Source organism: Ursus maritimus, unplaced genomic scaffold (genome assembly GCF_017311325.1).
Source record: "Ursus maritimus isolate PB19 unplaced genomic scaffold, ASM1731132v1 scaffold_36, whole genome shotgun sequence".
In the NCBI taxonomy this organism is placed as follows: Eukaryota; Metazoa; Chordata; class Mammalia; order Carnivora; family Ursidae; genus Ursus; species Ursus maritimus.
Genome location: NW_024426230.1, coordinates 642,251 through 665,075, shown reverse-complemented (window position 1 = coordinate 665,075; position 22,825 = coordinate 642,251). Strand labels below are relative to the sequence as shown.

At 46.9% G+C, this 22,825-nt stretch overlaps 2 protein-coding genes, 1 long non-coding RNA gene and 2 other non-coding genes across 10 annotated transcripts; 4 read left to right on the top strand and 1 right to left on the bottom strand.

Annotated features, from left to right (window-relative positions):
- The first annotated feature begins 1,066 nt into the window (after positions 1-1,066).
- TRNAY-GUA lies at positions 1,067-1,157 on the top strand. The gene is given in 2 exon segments: positions 1,067-1,103; positions 1,122-1,157. It is a non-coding gene; the product is annotated as a tRNA-Tyr (tRNA).
- Positions 1,158-2,345: 1,188 nt separating this feature from the next.
- TRNAP-UGG lies at positions 2,346-2,417 on the top strand. Its single transcript has one exon. It is a non-coding gene; the product is annotated as a tRNA-Pro (tRNA).
- Positions 2,418-2,578: 161 nt separating this feature from the next.
- Positions 2,579-20,996, top strand: RNASE4 (ribonuclease A family member 4). Of its 3 annotated transcripts, none has more exons than XM_008683966.2 (2): positions 2,579-3,014; positions 19,750-20,996. In XM_008683966.2, the coding sequence occupies exon 2, from the start codon at positions 19,767-19,769 to the stop codon at positions 20,208-20,210; it is 444 nt and encodes a 147-aa protein (XP_008682188.1). In that variant the 5' UTR covers positions 2,579-3,014; positions 19,750-19,766; the 3' UTR covers positions 20,211-20,996. The 3 variants fall into 3 exon arrangements, with proteins under 3 accessions (XP_008682188.1, XP_008682187.1, XP_008682186.1); XM_008683965.2 differs by having other exon boundaries at positions 2,869-2,956; XM_008683964.2 differs by lacking the exon at positions 2,579-3,014 and adding an exon at positions 5,643-5,750.
- Positions 2,876-15,204, top strand: ANG (angiogenin). Of its 4 annotated transcripts, none has more exons than XM_008683962.1 (2): positions 2,876-2,956; positions 14,572-15,204. In XM_008683962.1, exon 2 carries the CDS (start codon positions 14,590-14,592, stop codon positions 15,028-15,030), a length of 441 nt encoding a protein of 146 aa, XP_008682184.1. In that variant the 5' UTR covers positions 2,876-2,956; positions 14,572-14,589; the 3' UTR covers positions 15,031-15,204. The 4 variants fall into 4 exon arrangements, with proteins under 4 accessions (XP_008682184.1, XP_008682183.1, XP_008682182.1 ...); XM_008683961.1 differs by having other exon boundaries at positions 2,927-3,014; XM_008683960.2 differs by lacking the exon at positions 2,876-2,956 and adding an exon at positions 5,712-5,775.
- LOC103656540 lies at positions 5,122-6,879 on the bottom strand. The gene is made up of 4 exons (XR_566644.2): positions 6,610-6,879; positions 6,140-6,243; positions 5,543-5,739; positions 5,122-5,212 (listed from the first exon to the last, which is right to left on the bottom strand). It is a non-coding gene; the product is annotated as an uncharacterized LOC103656540 (long non-coding RNA).
- Positions 20,997-22,825: the final 1,829 nt, after the last annotated feature.

Genomic DNA, 22,825 nt, shown 5'->3' with positions numbered 1-22,825 from the left:
CCCCCCCCCCCCGCCCCGCCCCAGTAACTTTAACCCCTGCAGAAATTCGGTTCCGCTCTCTTCTCGCCGCAGCCCTGACTACCCGAATAAACCACGCTGAGCAGCTCCGCCGCCTCCCACGCGCTACTGCGCAAGTGCGGTTCTGCGGCCTGGAGCGCGGCGGAGTCCATTACAAGCCGCGGGAAGCGCCGCCTGCCTCCGTGGACGCCCGCGCTGTGCTGAGCCGCCGCGAGAGCCCTTCCCGAGGGCGGCGGGAGAAGACCGTAGGAGTCGAGCCACGTCCCCCGCCCTGCCCAGGCTTGGAGCCCAGAACAAGCTCCCCTCCCCGAAAGGGAGGAGGCGTCCGCGGGAGGCGTTCGGGAGAGAGTAGGCTGTCCAGCAAGGTTTCCTGTTTCAGTGGGAAAACGGAGGTCGAGACTTGGGTCACTAAGTTTGTTATTGACTCAAAGGAATTGCGGCTGCTTCTTTGAAAAACCTTACAATATTTTCTCCAGAAGTCCTTTCTCGCAGAAACATCGGGGTTACCCCTATGTGCTCTCTTCCACGTCCCCTCCCTCCCCGAGTCTGTGGACGTGTAAACGGAAGAGAGCTGCGGGTCGCCTGTGCAGACGCGCCCGGATTCCGAAGCGAGCACAGGAAGTGAGGAAATGCGAGGAGGCGCGAGCGCGAGCCGGGAGGCGCGCCCTCTGCCTGGCGCCCGACCGCGCGGTCCGAACTGTGTGTCCCACTGCCGCACTCCCTAGTTGTCGAGGCCCGGGTGGCGGCTTCCACGCCACACACATCACGGCGGGAGGTCCCGGGCCGCGCGCTCACTGAAGCCAACGGCCTCCGGGCGAGCAGATGCCCCCTCGTGATGCACGGGGTCTGGGGGTGCCTGTGAGGAGCCCACGGGGTGGTCCTGCTTTGGAAGCCCCTCCCTGAAGCAGGGGAATCCGCAAACCCCAGAACTGCGGGCGGGACTTTCTCACAAGCTGGTTTTATGATTGCGATGGCCGCTCGCCGGCAGAAGATCGTTCCTCTGTAGGTATCCTGAATAGGTGCCTCTAGAGAGGCGCTTCCCGTGCCCCCTTCGATAGCTCAGCTGGTAGAGCGGAGGACTGTAGTGCGCTTCCTGTGTAGGCATCCTTAGGTCGCTGGTTCGATTCCGGCTCGAAGGAGGAGCTGCAGTTTTGGGGTTTGCGGTCCTGCAGGGAGCCGTTCTCTTGTTTCCCCCGGGGCTCTTTGTCTGCTGGAGTCGACTTCTCCAGGCCTTATTCCTGTCCCAAAGACGAAGTTTGAGCTCGCCAAGCACACGTGAACAAATGGATCCCATCGGGCACAGTTTCTTATATAGCGAGGAGGCGAGTGTGCGCCAACTTTGTCAGCCAATTGCAAGAATTCTGAGTTAACCTTCCTTCTGAGGTTTCTTTTGGCTTCCTAGTTGATCCTCGACTGCTGCCCGAAGTCCACGGTTCGGAGACCCAAAACCTCTAGTTGATAACAACACGTTATATATAAACGCTGTGTGCGCATGTCTGCGCCGTGGGGCCTGAGGGGCTCCAGTTTGCGGAAGAAACCGCCTGAACTGGGACCCTCGTCCCGAGTGTGCGCCCCACTCCATACACACATCTATTCAGGGGGAGGCCCTTACACGGCAGTTTTAGTTTATTTGTCTTTTTATACATATTTATAGTTGTACAAAAAGATTTTGAGCCAGAGCCGGAAAGGACAACAGGATTTGAAGCGAGCTGGGCTGAGACTGGGAGAAAGAATTCCAGACCAAGGAAACGAGTGAAACAAAGGTGGGGAGATGGAACACTTGATTCTCCTTCAGGGGCCTGGACAATCCGAACACACGCCAGGCTGGCGCCCTCCCACCGATTCTGGCTCCTGTGGTATTTTGATGTCCACCGTTTCCCGCCCCTAGGACGTTAGGGGGCGCGACGTAGTAGCAGCCTGACTCGCTTCCCGCGCGTCCAGCCTGGGGCTCAGGACCCTCCAGCCTCGCAAGCGAGCTCCGCTCGGGTCCTCGGACTCCCGCCGCTTTTCTTCCAGGTTGCCGCCAGGCTCCCGCCAGGAGCTCGCGCCTAGAGCCGTCCGGAGGTGCTCGGTGGAGCTCACCCACGCGGCCTGCGGTCTGGAACCTGCCCCTCTTCACCCCGTCCGGCCTCTGGATCGGGGAGAATAAACGAGGCTAGCACCCGAGTCAGGCTTCAAAAGAGTGGGACTTCATGAAGATGGGAGAAAGGGAATCAAAGCAAAAAGTAAATGTCACAATGTGGCACGGAACTCCGAAGCAGCCTCGTGGCGAACTGCAGACGGGAAAGTACTGTTCAAAGGAAACATGGAGAGGTGCTGGGAGTCGTGGCTCGTTGGTCTAGGGGTATGATTCTCGCTTTGGGTGCGAGAGGTCCCGGGTTCAAATCCCGGACGAGCCCCAGCTTTTGGCTTTTCTCCTTCGAAACTATGCAAAAGTTCAGTTCTGTACAAACTTTCTCGCTTCCCGTCTGTTCTGCACAAGAGAGGTGTGCTGTAACGCGTGCGAGAGGGGGCTGATGAGCTGTGCGGGGAGAAACTGCCTGGTCTTCTGGACTCTCCGCCAGCGGACACGTCGGAGGGACCGCCTCGCTCCCGGGAGCAGGGGCAGGTGTCCCAAGTCCCGCTGTCCCGGAGGCCGTGTCCTCGCGGCCGCTGCGCGTGGGGCTCGGGTCCGCAGGCCCTCTCCTTTCCAGGCAGGGCCGCCCGCGGCGCCCACTCCAGAGGCAGTCCAGGCGGGAGGGGCCTCCCGGGAGAAACAGGGCGCGGTCCCAGCCGCACAGAGGCCCCGGCGCCGCCCTCCTCTCGCGGCTGCATCCCCCGTCCGTTCGTGGACACGCAGGCACTCCGACCCCACCCAGGATCCAAAGCAGGATTTAACAGGACGTCTTTGAGTCTTCTACCAGCTCCCTATCGTCGTACAAGGGGGGGTGAGAAGCCGGTGAGAAAAACTTCTTTCTACCGCACTGCGCGTTTCTGCAGCCCTGTTCGAGGCCGAGGTGGGTTCACATCCTGCTCTCTCTCCTCCTCGTCAGTAGTTTTACCAAGAGCGTTTTGGCCCGAGGAGCCCCTTTCTTAGCAGAGGCAGTGTGGGGTTCCTCGGGGTAGGCGTTTGCAGAACCGGGTTGGAGCCGGTGAGGCATGGGAAGGAAGGTAAAAGTCCTGTTCTTTTATGAGTTAGTGAGCCTACATTCCCACCCTGAGATTTATTTCCCGCAGCTGAGCAGAGCCGGCTTCGTGAAAGTCTAGTGCCTAGAATGTAGGCTCCGAGGAGGGCGCAGAATTGGCGAACGGAACGGAGGCCCGGGAAGGCCCCTACTTGCTCAAACCTAAGGATTCTTTACTTGGTACCCAGGTTGATCGCCCGATTTATGAAGCAGACCTTGTCCAGTTTTTGCCAGCATAACTGCCTTTTGGGGATTGCGTTTTTGTTTTCTGGTGACTCACTTCTGTCTCCTCACCCTTAATCCACCAGCAGCCAGTGTTGCAAAATTCTGGGAGACACTGCCAACAGCCTCTTCTCTAAGCTTTCTTACAAGAATGTTGGGATCCTCAATTTTTTTACTCTGAGACGCCATGTCATGTGGGCAAAACAGAGCATCTTTATTTAGGAAGGACAGTAAAATAGTTTCAGTGTCATTCTGGGGACTGGGGAAATCTCAAATGAGGCAAGACCCTCCCTCTGTGTCCTTAAGAACGTTATAATCAAGTCAGAAAGGTAATCACTAGAAACTCAAGTGACATAATTATCTAAACAGCACTGGCCAACTTCCCGAGCCTGGTATTCAAGGAACTACTTAACTACACAGTTACTAGCTAGCTTCTGCAGAAGGACAATTTTGTTACACACTTTATTTTAAGCAACTCTTTTTACAGATAAAATATTTTTGAAATTCATGGAAACATTTAGTAGGTTTCCCTTAAACAGCAACTTCCAGTGGCACCTTTAAAATTAGCTTTAATTTTCTAGAAATTGCTAGTGTGGAATATGAAAGCCGTGTGGTGCATTGGAAAGCTTCTCGTCCTTGGAACACCAGATGTTCCTGGGGCAGTACATGTTTTCTTTCTCTGTTCCTCAGTTTCCTCATCTGTAAAATGAGGGCTTGAGAGATAGTCCTCCAGGCCTCCCTCTTTCTTATTCTATGACTTCACGGGGTGGCAGGGTGTTAGTAAGATGGAACTTCTAGAAAAGAAGGGACTGTAGTAATGTGGACAAGAGCTCTGTAGTTTGGCAGAAAGGATGGGGAAAACCGTTCCAGGAGAAGAAGAATGGCTCTGGCCTTGTTGAAAGAGCAGATGTCTGGTTACGAGCAGGCAAAGGTAAGAGATTCGTCTAGTTGTTGTTGGAAGCACTTGCCCGTGTCGTTCAGAAATTAAAGTAGATGGCTAGGAAAGTGGACCAAAGCGGGCCAATGAAACCCCTCATTAGGGGTTTTCATTTAAGCTGTATTTGAGCAAAGAGCAATCTTTGTTAACAGTTATTCTCAGAAGAACACCTTGAGATATCTGGGAAAGAGAATGGGCACAAAGCCCAGAGTGTGTTGAATAGTGACTGTGTAATTTTTGTCTTTGTTTGAAAATACACGGGCATGTCAACAAGACTTTGGCCCATTCTCCCTCAGTCATAGTGTCCCCCGTTCCTGGAGACGTGATCCTTCTTTTCACGTCTTCATCCTCTTTTAACCATTACTTCTGTTAGTAAATTAGTTTCGTGCTTATAAACTTAAAAAGATGTTAGAGTTAAAACAAATGTAGAGATTAGTCACTTTTCTCCATGACCTAATTTTATAATTTGAAGGACAGAATTAAACATATATACTGTGTATGCAGGGTAAAGGACACCAGCACTTGAGTCCTTAGAAGGAGAACCCTGGGCTTCCTGTGTCTGTGTGCAAGGTGTGAAGAAGAGACACAGGAAAATTTTCAAGTTGAAGCTGTCAAACATTTTTAAAAAATATATGATTGCGCTTTTTCAGTTGACAATTGCTTCACACCTATTATAAGTATGGAAAAGATATATATATAGAGAGAGATATAGATATAGATAGATATCTATATATATAAATATAAAATTCCTTGCTATAGGTATTTTAAAATACAAATGAGTAAGCACTTAGATGCATTTTAATGAAATAGTCAAACTTTTTTTTACCCCAAACCTTTATCTTCTCTTTCATCAAAACCTCATTGTGCCAAGCTGAAAAGAAAAGAAAAGAAAAAGAAAGAAAACAACTATTAAAATGAAAGCAACCACTCACCATTCACCTAACTGGCTTTTTGCTTTGTCAACTATATGGGGGAGGCTGTGAATTCTCCCCAAGTTGTCAAGTGAAATCCCAGAGCCGAGGAAGGGCCCTGGCTGTGTTCAGAGGCTAGAGGCTGCTCCCCCGCACCACAGCACAAAGCTAACATCAGAGGCTGATCTGTTTGTGTGAGTTGGTGTTTGAACTGGTGTTTCAAGCCATGGGACTCTGTGTGTGTGTGTGTGTGTGTGTGTGTGTGTGTGAGTGATGTTGGAATGGCGTACCTTATCTCTTCCTTTAGGTGATTTGTCAGAGAAGGATCCTGTCGATCGAGTCATCTTGACCCCCACAGACTGTGGGAGTTGGCTGCTGCTTCTGTCGTCCGTGATTGCTGAAGCCTTAGGGGTGTCGTACGGGCCTGGCAGCGTCGTCCCCACCAGATGACTGGCTCACAGCTCTTTAGAACCCAGTTCTTCAGCATCTACTTAAAAAGTGATATATGATTAATTTAAAACAGGTACCACTCAAGTAGTGGGTTTGCCCACAAAAGGAAAGTCAGCATTAGGGCGCTCTGTTAGATACTAGCAGAGGCCCCACTCTGCCAGCCCCATGTCTTGTCGATTCTCTCTCTACCTGGAGGACTTTGAACGGTGGTATTTGGCGGAACAGTTGTGTGGGCGGACGCCCAACCCTTCCTTCCCAGAGACTGCAGAAACTCTGAGGCCCCAGGTGCTGAGGGAGACGCAGTTGGTGGCTGTGTGCTTGGTCATTTCTCACTTCCTCAGACTTTTTTCCTTTTAGCTCAGAATTTGGGTGGAGATGCAGGAAAAAGGGAGGAGGACAGGGGAAAAAAGTGAAGCTTAGGTGGGACTGTGACTCACCATAGCTGAAAAGCCAGTGAAGTTTGTCTTTTTCAGGTTCACCATGCTGCCCACTTTTCTTCCTCCTCAAATCCTCAGGCCTTCTTTTTTTAGGATTTTATTTACTTATTAGAGAGAGAGAGAGAGAGTATGTCAGTAGGGAGGGGCAGAAGCAGACTCCCCACCAAGCAGGGAGCCTGATGCAGGGCTCGATCCCCAGACCCCTGGATCATGACCTGAGCTAAGGCAGCCGCTTAACCAACTAAGCCACCCAGGCGCCCCCTACCAAAAACTGTTCTCAAGTTAGCCTCTAAAGCACACATGCTTGCACATCACAGACAGCTGTTGGAGGAGTTAATCCTCCTAGGGATTTTTGCATTAGAATAGGGAGCAATGCCTAAGAAATGAAGGTCAGGATTTATCAGTAATGCCAGCAGAGTTTTTCTGGGGAACTTGGAAGCCTTCCTGCTCTACCTGGGAACTGGGCCTACCTTGTTTGGTAACTGTTGCCAAACCCAGTTGTGTCCGTCAGTCTGAAGAGAAGCCACGAGAGTTTGTATGGTTGGGATCTCCCAAGTGAGATCAGATGGTACATTTCTAGAAGCAATGAGAGATAACAAGAAGAACTTGGGGTCTAGGAGTCCGTCACTCTCTGAGATACTAAGAATGCAGAGATGAACGACACAATTATTCTTCTCCTAAGGGTTCCATTGAATGGAGACACAAGAAGATTAATTAATCATCAAAGGATGATGGCTAATGGCCTGTCTGCCTACATAAAGTAAAGCTAGATCCACCCCCCCCCCCCCCCCCATGTTGTGAGATCTCCAGATCAGCTCACATTCTTCTCTGAGTTCCTGGAGTTCCCAGGGAGTGTGACCGTATTTGCAAACTAGCCCCTTTAACCTAGACAGTGAGGCTGCCAGTTTACTTCTTTCTTGCTCCACCTCCCTGGGGGAGGTCTATCCCAGCCCTACAGAGGGGCCCATGCTGCTGAAAATGTCTAAAGATGCCAACATGCAGTGTCCTCTTCCTTTTTGATGGAGCAAATGGTCTGGCCTGTTGCTCTCGCTCTTGTCCAGACTTGCCTCGAATCTGTCCCAATGGGATCCTCAGGTGGGGAAGGTACTTTACCTCCCACCCCACCCCATACCACCTCGGGTCAGCCGTGGAGTGAAATTCTTCACACCGACTTGCTGTGTGCTTTCTGAATCTTAGAGAGATTTAATGAAACAACCTTGCTTTTTATGAAAGTTGGTATTGCAGTGCCCTCCTCGCTGTCGGCCCCAGGAGGCCAGGTCAGAGGGGGTGTGGACGAAGCACAACCTAGGCCTTGCCCAGCACTGCTCCATGGCCTTGGCACCTTTCTCCCTTCTCTCATCATGTTCTTCTCTATGGATGAATCCTTTCCTGGGACATCACAGACTCTTACACAGATAGGCTTCACCCAGGCTGACTCAGCAGCTTTTCACACACACCAGGACACATCCGAAGTCTAGAGTCAATGCAGCTTAAGCCGTCAGCTTGGGACTGTCGCTCTAAGCTTGCCTCATCACGGTGTGTACCAGGTACAGAGAATCCCCAAAGGAAGATGTGGGCAACTTCTCCTGGGATGGGGTGGGATTGAGGAGAGCCGGTCAGACTCGGAGGAGGTATTGCTCATGCCAAGTCTGGAAAGACGAGTAAATCCTTTCCCTGAAGATAAGGAGTTTGAGGTCTGACTGCACCATCCCTCTGCTGTTTGATCTGGGAGTTTCCTTCATAAGAAAAACTGATTTACGTAATGCCTACCTCACACAGTCCTGGTGACAGTCAAATATAATCATGTGTGTGAGAGATTCGTGAAATGAAAGGCAAGGACTATTATTATGATTACAATTATTACGATGATTTCAAGTGCAGTAATTTTATCGGCAGGCAGCCTGTCTTTCTTGACACCTCAGAGACAGGCAGACCGAAAACTTGAAGGTGGAGGGATGACCACCGAGGGTTGAGGACTTTTTAAACATAGCACTGTTGGAGATTCAGTGCCAGTGGAGGTGGTTACTGAGGGTCTGCGAAACAGTTGGCATCCTGCGCTGCCTGATATTTGAGACTATAGGATCTTTATAAAGAGATCCCAGTAAACTTTGACCCAGTTGGCTTGTTTCTATTCAAGCGACAAATCCACTTTGTGAGTTGACGCGGTCTCAGTGTTGCATTGATGGTGCGGATAATCAATTTTGCAACTGCACTACAAAGAACAGAAGACTGAGTGCTCAGGATTAATCTCTTGTGAACGGGTAAGGATGAAAGGAAGGAGAAGCCCTGGAAATACAACAAGGAAACTTCTGAGGGTTAGCGGCTAGAAGGCTGAAGTCAGGGGCAGGTACTAAGAGCTGTCGCATAACCTTCTCTAGGAATGCTTCCCTGGTTCTGTGGAATCTATGAAAGAGCCTACTTAGCTCTTTTCATCTTTTCATGAAGACAAATGATGTGGGTAAAAACAAAGGACAGTGGGACAGCATCCTGCTGAGAAGCCACCTTTACTCTGCAGGCCTCCTCCAACACGGTTCTTGGAGATGGCCCATAAGATCAGAAGCAACACCTCCTAGATCGAGAGCACTGCATGTCCTGTCGTGGGCAAGAGTCAGAACCACAAACATCAGAAAAACGCAACTGCGGGACAAAAGGCCATGTTTATCAAAGTTGGCCTCCCAGAACAAATCTCTGATTCATGTGGGTTAATGTTCGACCCAGTCATGCCCAGGGAAAAGGTGAATCTCCTCGTTTGTCCAAGAGCAGTGTCCTTGGTTTTCATGTCTCTGCCAGGATCGGGATCTTTAGACCTAGTCTTCCCTCCCCGTTCATCCGATCACTATATAATCAGAACCTAGAGGGGCCTCTAAGTTCACACAACTGGGACCCATCTCCAGGAACAAACAGCTGGAACCCATCTTCAGTTGGAGGGAAACTTCCAGACTTTTGCGAGACTCTTCCTCCTGGGTAATCTATTTCTCTATTTGTTTATATGTATACTATTTCTAGACATCCATCCATTTCAATGAAACCATTTTTTCCCTTTTAAAAACTCTTGGCCCAAGTTCATGAATTAAGAAGGAAATGAATTCGATTCTAAAGTTTAAAATACAAACAGATTTCTTCTGGGATAGCCTAAATGTGGATAAAGGGAAATTAGTAAGACTGGGAGCAAGTGGTGATTTAGAAGGGATTCCTAAATTGTGATAAAGTCCCCAAAGATCTAGGAAAAGCATCTGCTGAAGGATTATCTGGAGCCCCCCACCCCACTCCACCCTGCCCCGACATTATATGTGGCTTAACAAGGAAAGAAACAGAGAATGAGTAAACTTTTAGCTCTGTTTTCTTGTAATCTTTCCTGCTAATGTCTTAAGAAAGTTTTGGATGCTCTCTGAAAGCACAATTAAACAACACATGCCAAGATCAGAAAAAGGTATACCGGCAGGTTGAAGAGAACAAAGAAGAAAGGAGCTAGAGAGAGGAATACGCATTGGGTGGTAAGCTTCCAGTTTGGAGACTATTGCCCTAGAACATATAAAAGCATGAGGCTATGTTTATGGAAGTTGTAATCATAATTGCTATCATAAACTGTCAAGTTAACTCCCTGGTGCATAAAGTTTGGTGGAGCTCTTGAATATAAAATATTGCCGGTGGGGAGAGAAGTATATTAATTTTTGTGAAGACTAAGGGATTAGTTTGAGACAGAAGGTGAAGTTAGTCTAAAAAACAATTTGTGAGACAAATTCCACTGACGAAAATCTGTTGACTGTTATGTGCTTGGGTGTAGAAGGATATGTGTGAATGAGTTTGACCACCGGATGGGGGGCTCTGCACACTTGGCCTAGGCAGATTCACTTCTGCACCCCATATAATCTCTTACTTGCTTTCTCCCAATTCCATTTCAACCCCCATTTTGGGGAAATTTAGTGTGGAATATATAAGTGAGGAAGTTATGAGTGGGAGAGCAGATGTTGATACTGGTAACCCTAGTGTATACTTGCTGGGATTTGGTTTCTGGATGTTTTAGGGAACTAAGATTACAATAAGCCTGGGAAAACCTAGCTGAGTTGTTACAGAATGAATGTGTAAATTCTGCAAATCAGAAACAAAGATATTCCTTGAGCTCTAAGATAGACATGAGGACCTTCAACCTCCAACAAGCAAATGCTTTTTTAGGCTGTGAAGTGCCTATGTAGTGTCAGGCCAGTGCCCTAACTAGAGGTGCTCTGTGGGCTTGGCTTACCTGCTGAGCCTTAAGGAGTGATGCATCTCGGTCAACCTGTTAGCTGTTTCTTCCGGCTAATGCCTTTTGCCACCAGCTAAACTTACACACGAACTTGTCTCTGCAATTCCATTCTAGTGGAAGAAAAGGAAAGGAAAAGAAAAGCCTCTTTTATGCTTAATGAGAACTTCAGGCCTTAACAGTTAGCAACTCTCTCTTTTTACAGATGAACGGATTGAGGCCTGGGGAGGAAAGTAAAGTCAATCATTAAAAACGTAATTATTGAGGGTCTACCATGAGGCAGGCACTGGGATTCAAGGTGACTAACATGGGCTCTGTCCTCCTATTGATTACACACCAGTGGGAAACACTGACAAGTAAATAGGTCATTGTTTGCCCAAGACCGCATAGATCTAATGGCTTGGAAATGTTACCCATGAAACCTGACAACAGGTAAATCTTTATTTGATGATATCCTTGTGGACAGATCAGCTTTGTGACTTCTGCTTTGACACTTATATTTAGTAAAGTGTCCTTGATCTTAATATCTAAAGCGTAGAGTGTTTGGACAGAGATCCTAGGCAAACCTGCTGGCTCACACTTCTTTCTGTGAGTAGCAATATCCCCACAACCTGTAGGATACTGGCACTTCCTGCAAGGACCCGCGGTCTCTTGCATAGCCTGGAATGCTATCCACCACTGCCCCCTAATGACTCTTTTGGGTACTACCAGCTCTGGTTTTTTAACTCTGGGACTCTGACTCTGCCAGAGAGGTGTTGACTGTGTGACCTCTAAGGTCCCCTCTCTGGAGCTCCTATGATTCTACAACCACCTCTGACTTTAGAAGGCAATATTTGTCCATCGCTGAGCAAGAAACTTAGTTGATTTCAAATCAATGAAACTTGAATGAGGTCCTCCAAAAAACTAAAAAAAGAAGACACACCCAGGAGACTGAAAAGCACAATATAAATGTACAGAGCTTGGCAAACGGGTAGCCGAGCCCCTGTGTCGGAGCAACAGCCGTGTAGGAATACTTGTTATTCTCTTAGGGGAGACTTTCCGCTCTGCAACTATGTGTCACATTCTTTTTTTTTTTTTTTTAAGATTTTATTTATTTATTTGACAGACAGAGACACAGCCCGTGAGAGAGGGAACACAAGCAGGGGGAGTGGGAGAGGAAGAAGCAGGCTCCCAACACAGCAGGGAGCCCAATGCGGGGCTCGATCCCAGGACCCTGGGATCACACCCTGGGCTGAAGGCAGATGCTTAACGACTGAGCCACCCAGGTGCCCCTATGTGCCACCTTCTTGCTCAACTCCCAAGAATGCAATTTCACTTGATTCTGTTACAAATGATACTCTAAGTGCTTAACGGAAACCTTTTCAGCTGCTATTTCTATCAGTATTGTGGACGAGTCGAAAGATTTCTTAGCAGTGTACCAAATTTGTTTCTAGTTATTATGAAACAGACAAGGTGGATCAATGCCAAATGTTGATGAGAGAGAGAGTTCACTTTGCTTCCTCTTGTCACATGTCTTTCCATGTAACCAGCAAAACCCCAGACTCCCTTGTTTTTCTGGATTCACAGTCATACTCTCAGGGCTGTTTAGGGACACTACAGGCTTAGTGTTAGGACCTATGGCCTCTGTGAGGGCTACACAATTATTTGATATGAGAATCATGTTTATGACTTACACACAAGTAAGCACAAAATAAAAATTAATAATTTAATGTCTATGAAAATGTACCATTTATTTTTAAATTTAGTATTCATAGGAATCATATTATGTGTAAGAATAATTTGAAAGTCAAATTTTTCTCCCATTGCAAGAATTTCTCAGTAAGTATGATGATTGCCAAGAAACACCCTACCCAGTTATAAATTAAATGAATTACTCACAATTTGAGAAACAAAATTATAAAAATCAGTTCCTTTGTTTTTATTTATTTATTTATTTATTTATTTATTGAAAGTTAGAGAGGTGGTTAGGGGAAGAGGGAGAGAGAAAATCTTTTTTTTTTTTTTTAAGATTTTATTTATTTATTCGACAGAGATAGAGACAGCCAGCGAGAGAGGGAACACAAGCAGGGGGAGTGGGAGAGGAAGAAGCAGGCTCATAGTAGAGGAGCCTGATATGGGGCTCGATCCCACAACGCCGGGATCTCGCCCTGAGCCGAAGGCAGACGCTTAACCGCTGTGCCACCCAGGCACCCCAGGAGAGAGAAAATCTTAAGCAGACTCCATACTCACCTTGGAGCTGAGGTGACATGGGGGCTTGATCTCACAACCCTGAGATCATGACCTAAGCCAAAATCAAGAGTCTGACACTGAACTGACTGAGCCACCCAGGCACCCATAACATCAGTTTCAAATTTACAGTGAAAATCATTTTTATTGTTGGATGTGGGGTATTCACATATACTTGATATAATGTGTAGGACTATGGTGATTTTTATCATTCCAGTTTTAGGATATGTGCAGCCAAAGAGAGCATGGACTATGGTGGTTTTTAAAGGCTCTGAATATTCTTTAAAATTTTCTCCAGAACACTAAAGGTATAATCAGAAACTACCTGCTCAAACACCAAGTATCTTTCAATTCTCAAATCTTCAAATTTCATGAGAAATAAAATCTTAAAAGTTCATAAAAAATTTGTTCTCTGTTCCATTATAATCTATATTTGTTTAATTCCACTTTTAATTATCTATCACTAAGTTAAAATCATGCTCCGGGAAGAAGTACCGTGTTTACCCTGTGAGTGTGTTTGAGTGTCTGACACACCACCCCTGGGACGTGTGAGTTCTACAGTTTGAGACTGACAGTTCTTGAGAGATAATGGCAGCAATCCTCTTCTCTTTCTTCTTCTTTTGAGAAAGATTTGAGAACTCATTACAGCAAATTGTGAGGCCTTTGACTTGATGAAAAGATCTAAGGAGGGGGCCAGGCTGGCTCAGTCGGTAGAGCACGTGACTCTTGATCTCAGGGTTGTGAGTTTGAGCCCCATGTGTGCATGGAGTTTACTTAAAACAAAACAAAAAAGGCCTAAGGAGTTGTTTTGGGGTTTGTTTTTGTTTTTACCACGTGGTAAGGTCATTTACCTGTGCTGTAACAGTGTATGTCTACGTGCGGGGAAAATTAGACAATATTCTTTGAGAACGATCCATAGTGTTTCCAATGCAAGAAGCACCTAGGAATAAGCTTTTATTCTTCTTTTTCCAGTTCTCTGTAAGAGTTGACCCCAGACCACTTCCAAGCATTACATGGGTTCTTCCATGTTGCTCCTTGTTCTTTCTAAATGGTACATCATAATTCCACCTTTGGCCATGAAACACCTACCTCTTGGGGAACTAGGTCTGCCTCCCTTCGCCTGAGGATAAAACTGCTCTCAAATGCTCTCCTTACAGCCAGCCGACTAACTGACTTGAGTACCTGGAATCCTGTCTTCAACTGTCCTCCGATTGACCCTTCCCTGGGCTCAGGGTTCCCTGAAAGTCCCCCTTCTTCATAACTCTCACCTCCTATCTTACTGTCTCATCTCAGGAAATGGGAGCTCCCGTGCCTTCTCCATGATGCTACATCCTCTCTTAGGGAGGCATTTGGTGTGTCTTGATGGTCTTCGTGTTCAGGACCTAGCACAGTGGTCTGATACCTGCAGGGGCGTGTGCGAAGGTTGTTATTATAGTAATTGATAAATGAATTAAAGAGTGTGAATGGATTCTGTAATGCTATGACTGATGGCAGTGTAAATAAATAGTCAGCAATTCTGAGGGATAGGAAAGAGTGGTTGGGGCAGGAAGTTGTGTTCAGGAAACTTTTTTTTTTAAAGATTTATTTATTTATTTATTTTTCAGACACAGGGGGAGAGAGAGGGAGAGAGACCAGGAGCAGGGGGAGCGGCAGGCAGAGGCAGAGGGAGAAGCAGGCTCCTTGCTGAACAAGGAGCCCGATGCGGGACCCTGGGATCATGACCTGCGCCGAAGGCAGACGCTTGACCGACTGAGGCACCCAGGCACCCCTCAGGAAACTTTTAAATAGACTTTTCAAATAAATGGATTGATGAAAAGTTTGAGATTAATGAGGAAGGGAAAAGAAAAGATGTAATTAGGTGACTGAAGATACCCGATTCATGTCAGAGAGGAAAGTCCCTGTCCTTTTAGCCTGATTGGGCAATGCTGTTCTGTGCCCCTACCACACCTCCTTTTGCCCTTGGCAGGAGCCTTTGCTGGAAGAGATGGTGAAGGGCCTGGGCCCGCTGTTGTTGGTCTTCATGCTGGCTCTGGGTCTGACCCCACCAGCCCGGGCTCAGGATGACTCCAGGTACAAACGCTTCCTGACCCAGCACTATGACGCCAAACCAAGGGGCCGGAATGACAGATACTGTGAAAGCATGATGGAGAGACGAGGCCTGACCACACCCTGCAAAGACACCAACACCTTTATTCATGGCAACAAGGGCAGCATCAAGGCCATCTGTGGAAATAAGAATGGAAACCCTTACGGAGAAGCTTTAAGACTAAGCAAGTCTCCTTTCCAGGTCACCACTTGCAGGCATGTAGGAGGGTCCCCGCGGCCTCCGTGCCGGTACAGAGCCACCCCAGGGTTCAGGCACATCGTTGTTGCCTGTGAACATGGCTTGCCTGTCCACTTTGATGAGTCCTTTTTCCGTCCGTAACCGGAGGCCTCAGCTGGCTCTGCTCTCCTTTCCTTGCATTTCCCTCCGCACCCCGACATTCATGGCCAGGGGCGCAGAGAATGAGATGCCTGGGTCTCATTTTCCATTTTATAGCATGTTTAATAAATAAAAATGTCTCTGAAATCAGTAAGAATCAAAGTCTTCTCACTAATTATTGGCCTACTAATCTTACCCCATTTTCTCTCTTCAGCTGATCCTGAGAGGATTGGATAGAATAGAAATGCCCTTTTCCTTATCAGTCAGTAAGGAAGTGGACTTTAGCTTAGCCAATATTACTTTTACAAATGTGAAAGCTTGAGGAGAACAGTGTAGGACTAAATACCAACAGATTCATTCCACTCTCTCTCCTTTACACACATGTACACGTACGCCTGCATGAATACCAAAGGGCAGCCACCCCTTGTCTGAAGCAGAAGTTAATTTTTTGATGTTGTGCTTTGAATGGAATGTTCCTAGGATATTCTCATGGCTATTTTATATAAGGATCAAAAAGTGATTATTTTATTATTTACTTATTTATTCATTATTACATTATTTTCTCCTTAATCTCTTACTCTATCGACCAATGTCTGGCAACTGTGAGGTCTTAGGGAAGTCATAGAAAGATTCCAAACATTATCCCTTATTCTTCTTCAACTACATTTGGTTTTCAAGTAAACATACACTTAGGTTGGTGATACCGTCTTTGTAAAATATACTAATCGAACTACAGGTTTAGCGATTAACTTCCTGTTAGCCTAATTTCTATCAACTGGTGCCTCAATATTTTATTTGGAAAGTAGTTAATAAATTACAGTTATAAGTCACAGTTTTGCTATCTTGTGAATATATAACTATTGTGGTCACAGTATTCCCAACAGCGGCGCCCCTGCTGCCCACATTGCCCTGAAACGGGCCCAAGGCCCTGGTTGTGCAATACTCAGGTTAGAGACCAGTACCTAGGTGCCACCCAGGAGAGCCCAGCCTTGCTGAAAATATTCAGATTTTGGAAAGAAGTGGTGGAGAAGTAGGTTACTGGTGTACACTCAGCCCCTGAATCTGTCCACTTTGAGTTACCTATTTCAAAATTGAAAACACTGTCTGTAATTAGGGAGAAGAGTTTTCCAAACCTCTCTTATTAGAAAATTTGCCTTCTTATAAAATCTCAAAAAACCCTTATAAGGAGTAAGAAAATTCCAGTTTTTGGTAGACTATTTGGATCCTTTCTCAGGTTCTCCAACCAGTACTCTCTCCCCGATATGAAACAAAGTGGCTTCCATACAGATCACTGCCCCACTCGAGCTGTCGGTAGAGAAGGTCAAAGGCATAGACCGTTATTACATTGGTCACACCATATTTGTGAAAGCTGGTGTCTTCTCCAAACATCTGCTTGGAGCATTACCACTGCACGCTCTGCCCTAGTGTGAGGGCACGTGACTGTTTCCTGGGAATCGCGTGGCAGTGGGCTGGGGGTGCTTCCTGTCCTGCTGTGCAGCTAGCGGCTATGGAACCAATCCCAGCACTTTCTGCGCTGGGTCTCTTGTTCTTGCACCGTCAAAAGCTGTTTAGAATGAAATATCAAGTCACAGGCAGGCTATTTTATCTCAAGGGAATCATTTCAGGAATTAAAGTGCTGGTCAGCTGTACTTTATTGACTTTGCAAGGGAAAGAGAAGAAAAACCTCAAAAATGTCAAGTCCTTCAAGGAATGGTGGCATTCAAGGAAGAGAATTCCATGCGATTTGGAGAGGACAAATTTCTCTAGAGACACAGCAGAAATTCTAGTAGGTGAGATAGTTCACCTTAAAAAGAGCCTTACAGTTCCTTGGCAATATAAGTACTCTGCAAAATAAAGGAGAGGGGATCCAAAATATATGCAATTTGCTGTAGCCATTCATTATTTTTTTATCAGATTGAAGGAAGCAAAGGAAACCAAGAAGAATGGAAATTGTGAAAAAATCATTGCCAACGTTTACTAAATACGTATCATGGGCTAGGCATTGTGATAAGCACTTTACATTGATTTTATCATTTATTCTTCATAACATCTCTAAGACGTAGGGATTATGATTATGCTCATTTTACTTATGAGAAAAGATGCTGAGAGCTTGAGTTATTTCCCCAAGTTCACACAGTCAATGTGGCAAAGCCAGATCTTTGGGGTCACACTATCAAAATTAGTTCTTAGTGAGAATTAATCTGGTGCAGCAGAAAAAGCCTTTGAGGCAAGCTCTGAACAAAAAGTACGTGGTGGGATGATTTGGGGATCTTTTGATTTTCTGTTGTACCTAGAGCCTTGAGATGTACCCATCGATGTTTACATTGGACTTCCGTCGGCAAAGATTTCCCCGTCTTGTTAAATCAGTCAGTTGGTGTGGCTGAGGCCATGCGTTTGCCCTTGCATGAATAGTTAAAGTCTTTTCTCTAGCCAGTTATTTTGCTAAACCATGATCTCAATCACAAAAAAAGCAGGATGAGAGAAAGTAGGCAGAACTGTGCAAGATGAGAGGTCCAAGATTAGATCTGGGGAGAACAACCCAAAGTACACCCTTGCGATGAAACCATTACCCAAGTGCTAAGCGCACCTTCAGTGCTGGGCTGAGGAGTAAACTGAACACCGTTTCTGCCTGACCCCTTCCTCTCACAGCTCCTTCGCATCCCTCTCTGCCTGACTCCATTTCTCCTGTCAGCTGCAGGCACAAGAAATGGCCTAGAGCTTTGTAACTTTCTGCGTAGAGGCGGGAGGCGGCTGTGAACCTAGGAGGTGACATGGAGAAGAGTGATGGTTCTGTTTCATCCTGGTCCTTACCGCTAACCGAAGTGTAGGCTTAGATGGAGCAGATTGCAGGTCTCTCATCAGCCATTTCAGTCCCTTACACGCGTGACCCGGCTCCATGAAGCGGCATCTCTGAAAACAAAGGACAGCAGTACCCAGAGATAGCAACCCAGGTGTCCCCTGAGGCCGAACGTGGACTGTACGTGCAGCAGTGGGCCTGTCTGACTCAAAAGGTTGCCCTCGCTACTTGGCGTTGCTCACTCCCTGTTGAATGGGAGATGACCTTTCTTTGCCTTAGTGAGACAGCCCTGCCTGCCCCACGGCAAGTGTCAAGCAGTTCAAGGTTTGGCTCCAGGTCGGTCCCTGACTGGCAGCCAGAAGGAGCATCCCGCTAGTCAGTGTTGCTAAGTGAGTCCCGCCTCCGCTCCCACCCTCTTCCACCCCTGGTGAAATTTCGTTGCTAGAGAGAAGCACCTCTGAGCACCACCATCGTCGGTATCTTGAGTATTTAGGAAGTGGGGTGCAAGAAGCAGTCAGGGGGCGGTGGAAAGAGTACAGATATGAGAGCCAGGTAAGCCGGGTTTCTTTCTTTAGTCAACCAAGGCAGTGTTTTACAATCCGTGGAACTGCTCTCTTTGCTGTTGCTCCAGAGGTCTCCGTTTGTTTGTTTTTTAACTCTGTAAAACAAGTGTTTATTTCCCACCCTCAAGGGGTCAACACAAAGGTCTTGCCACCAGAGAGTATGGAGATTGCTAGCAGCTGTGGACAAGACAGGCCGAGCGTCCAGGGGGGACGCATGACAATAGACTAGCTCACCAGGGCCTGGGTCTTGGGGGTTGTACGTAGACACAGGAAACAAACAAACAAACTAAAAGACACAATTCACGTCCTTTTTTTGGTGGCGATTGTGCTGTTTAAATTTATTTTTTAAGCGTTTCTTAGCTTAGTGGTCAGTTCCACGAGCCTGGAAAACACCTTCACTCAGTACCTCCATTCCATCTCATGTGTTCACGAGCTCACTCATTTATTTCTTTATTCGGCCAATATTCACTACCTTCAAAGCACAGGGGCTGGGCACTCTGCTTCATAGGGCTTCTTTATAGAGGAGGAACAGGATTTCCGAAAGGACCTGATTTTATTTTATTTTTTATTTTATTTTTTTTAAAGATTTTATTTATTTATTCGACAGAGAGAGAGACAGCCAGCGAGAGAGGGAACACAAGCAGGGGGAGTGGGAGAGGAAGAAGCAGGCTCATAGCGGAAGAGCCTGATGTGGGGCTCGATCCCATAACGCCAGGATCACGCCCTGAGCCGAAGGCAGACGCTTAACCGCTGTGCCACCCAGGCGCCCCCGAAAGGACCTTATTTTAATACGACAGGAAGAATGGCTGCAGGAGAGGAAAGGCTAACTGCAGCATTACTGTGGCCTCTTTTCTGCACCTTCCTCAATTCCAGATGTAAAGAATGAAAATCAGCTCATAAACTTGCTCTGACATATCATGAGTCTAGCCAAATCTTTGGAAATCAGAGTCCAGAGCACTAAAATCTCCAAAGATCCTGTGATCGGAGAATAACCCCAAGAGACGGTCAACTCCAGTTTCACTGAGATCTGCCTTTCCTTCCCATTCCCTGTCTGACCACAGAGGCCAGATACACCGGACGGCCCGCGGGCAGTGTCCGCCCTGGGTCGCTGTCCTCGCCACAGCAAGCTCTCTCCATGAAAGAGAATGGCTCCTGTTTTCAGGGAAAAGCATGTTTGCAAACGATGTGCTCTAGGGAAAGCAAGACGGGAAAAGTTGTGAGCAGAGAAGAGTGGGGAACTGGTACAGATAAGGAGGAGAGAGGAGACTAGAGTTGAGGCAGTGTCAATTTGCCATTCCCAGCACCTCTCCCCAATGCCCGCATCTCACCTTTCTTTCTTCTGCTCCTTGCGTTTCCGTGTAGGCATCTCCAAAGTAGTGATGGCTCTCCAGAGGACCCGTTCACTGCTTCTGCTCTTGCTGCTGACCCTGCTGGGGCTGGGGCTGGTGCAGCCCTCCTATGGCCAGGATCGCATGTATCAACGATTCCTGCGGCAGCACGTGGACCCCGAGGGGACAGGTGGCAATGACACGTACTGCAACTTGATGATGCAAAGACGGAAGATGACCACGCGTCAGTGCAAGCGCTTCAACACCTTCGTCCATGAAGACATCTGGAACATTCGTAGTATCTGCAGCACCACCAATATCCAGTGCAAGAATGGCAAGATGAACTGCCATGAGGGTGTCGTGAAGGTCACAGACTGCCGGGAGACAGGAAGTTCCAGGGCCCCCAACTGCAGATATCGGGCATCGGCGAGCACTAGGCATGTGGTCATTGCCTGTGAGGGTGACCCACAGTTGCCTGTGCACTTTGACAGATAGACACCAGCCTGCGGGGGTTACGGCCCGGCGGTTGGCCTCTAACTTACTCCTCGAATAGCAGTGAGTAATGCATTTGAGCTGCCCCAGGCTCTGTCTTCTCTGCTTCTCCTTCTCTTTTTATAACCCATTCTGTTAAGTATATTGTATCAAAGAGAAATGGAGACACAAACTTATAATGAGTCTGGGCCTTTCTGTAGTAAACTTCTTGACTTTCTTTTGTAATACCGGTCAGTTTAGCTCTCTCAGATCCTGTCCTCTGGAATTTAGTCATTATATGGATTTATATAGCATTTCAAGCATTTCAAGTGTTTCATCTAAATCGTCCCATTTCAATAGCACAGCACTCATGGAATGCTGCTGTTGTTGTATGTAGGAGCCCAAAGTTCATGGATTTGCTAAGACCGTGACATTAGTGGAAAAGCTGAGACAAAAATCCAGTTGAACTGGCTCTTAATCCAGGCCTTTTCCCACGTCATCACAAGAAGCATTTTGAAAGTAACCGCTTTTGGTTATTCCCAAGAGTCAGCCGTTGGGAGAAGCATGAGGAATTTGGAAATGCATGCTGGCAAAATGACAGCTCTATCTGGACAATCTGGCTCCCTTGTTGCGCTGGCGTCTAACGGGTCCAAGCAACGATCCAAGAGATTTTCTTTCTGTCTTCCCAGACTTTTGAATCACACTAGTAAGTCAGAATATTAAAACTGTTCTAGATCATTGAAGACTCAGTCACTCTTCCTGACGGAAACATCTTCCATGTTTTCCTTCTAATAAAGGACTTAAACTGCAGGTATCGGAGAAGGCTGTGCTATGGTTCTTGTGGGGCGATTTTTTTCCTCCTACCCTCTTTCAATTCTTCACTTTATAAGCAGGCACACACCTGAATATCCCCATACACTCTGGTCAGAGACTAATGCCCACCTGTCCATGACCACGACACAGAAACTCTTGTCTCATTTACTCCAGAGGAATGAACGCTCTCAGTGCTCACACCTGTCCCTTCTCCCTTGGGCTATTTTAAACAAACTGGGGAACAGAATGTATGCAGATGCTGCCTGCTAAGGAAAGGAAGTGTGTGTGCGTGTGTGCGTGTGTGTGTGTGTGTGTAAGGACTAAACTGAAATCATTTGAGTTACAACAGATACAGAAAGAAATCTGTTTTAACATTGATCTGGTATACACATATACATTGTGAAAATCTCCCTACAGTCAGGCTAATAATCTATCACCTCACATAGGGACCGCTTTGTGTGTGTCGTAAGAACACTAAGGATTTACCCTGTCAGCATATTTCAAGTTTACAGTACCGTATTGCTGTCTGTTAAAAATTTTAACTGAGTAAATTAAAAAAAATAACTTTCTTTTTTTTTTTTTAAGTTTATTGATTTTTAGTAATCTCTATACCCAACGTGGGGCTCAAACCCACAACCCGAGATCAAGGGTCACACACTCCTCTGACTGAGCCAGCCAGGCACCCCTTAACTGAGTAAATTTTGAAGAGCTTATTGGGTTTATTCAATGATTCATGGGTCAGGCAGCATCCAGTCTAGCAGAGGAAAGGAGCTGTACAGAATGAAAGACTTTTATAGGCAGGAGGAAGAGGATGCACTCGGCTTCTAGGAGTCTGACTGTTGTAGATCCCACACAGAAGTGAGATCATACAGTCTTTGGCTCTCTGTGTCTGCTTTATTTCACTCAACACATGTCCACCATGTCCACCATGTTGTCAAATATCACAGGATTTCCTCTCCTTTTAAGTCTGAATAGCATCCCATTGCATGTTTATACCATGTTTTCTTCATCCACCCACCATCACTAGCCATCAGGGAAACGCAAATCAAACCGCAGTGAGTTCCCACCATGCACCTGTTACAGGATGGCTATTATTAAAACAAACAAACAAACAAAAACAAAAACAAGCCAAGTGGTGTGATCTTAGAGTTAGTGCCTGGCAATAAGCTTGTGATTGCCAAGGCATCCGTTTCAAACACACACACTGCCAGCTGTACAGCCAGATAAGCAGCCACGCCATCCCACCTGTGAAGCTCCCCCTTTAGCCCTGGGTGACCCTAGATAACTGACCATTTGTGTGACCCTGCTTCTCCTTTCCCATGCTTTCATCCCCACTCTTATGTTTCAAATTCACCAATAAAAAGGGAAACCTCAAAATGCTGAGCATCCCACCCCTGACTCCAATAAAAGCGGGGCCTCAAGTCTGTGCACTCTTTCTCTACACAAGGCCTTGCTGTGTGGCTTTGGGTGGACCAAGTACCTTCCAGAACATATGAGTAGTAACTCTTGTTTTTTCTAAGCCCCCTGATGGTCGTGGCTGAGGTGTATCATAAGAGCCACAAGGGCCAGTCCAGCCAAGAGATCGGCTCTGGATGGGAAATGTCTGTGGGGGCTGACCTCAAATAGCGCGGGCAATGTACATGCCTCCAGGCATCCCTAGTGGATGGCATGACTCTCCAATAGCTGAGACCAACACGAGACAGTGAGGACACGGAGAAAGGGGACCCTGGTACACTCTTGGTGGGATTGTAAACTGGTTCAGCCATTATGCAAAACGGTATGGAGATTCCTCCAAAAATTAAAAAGAGAACTACTGGGGGGCAGCT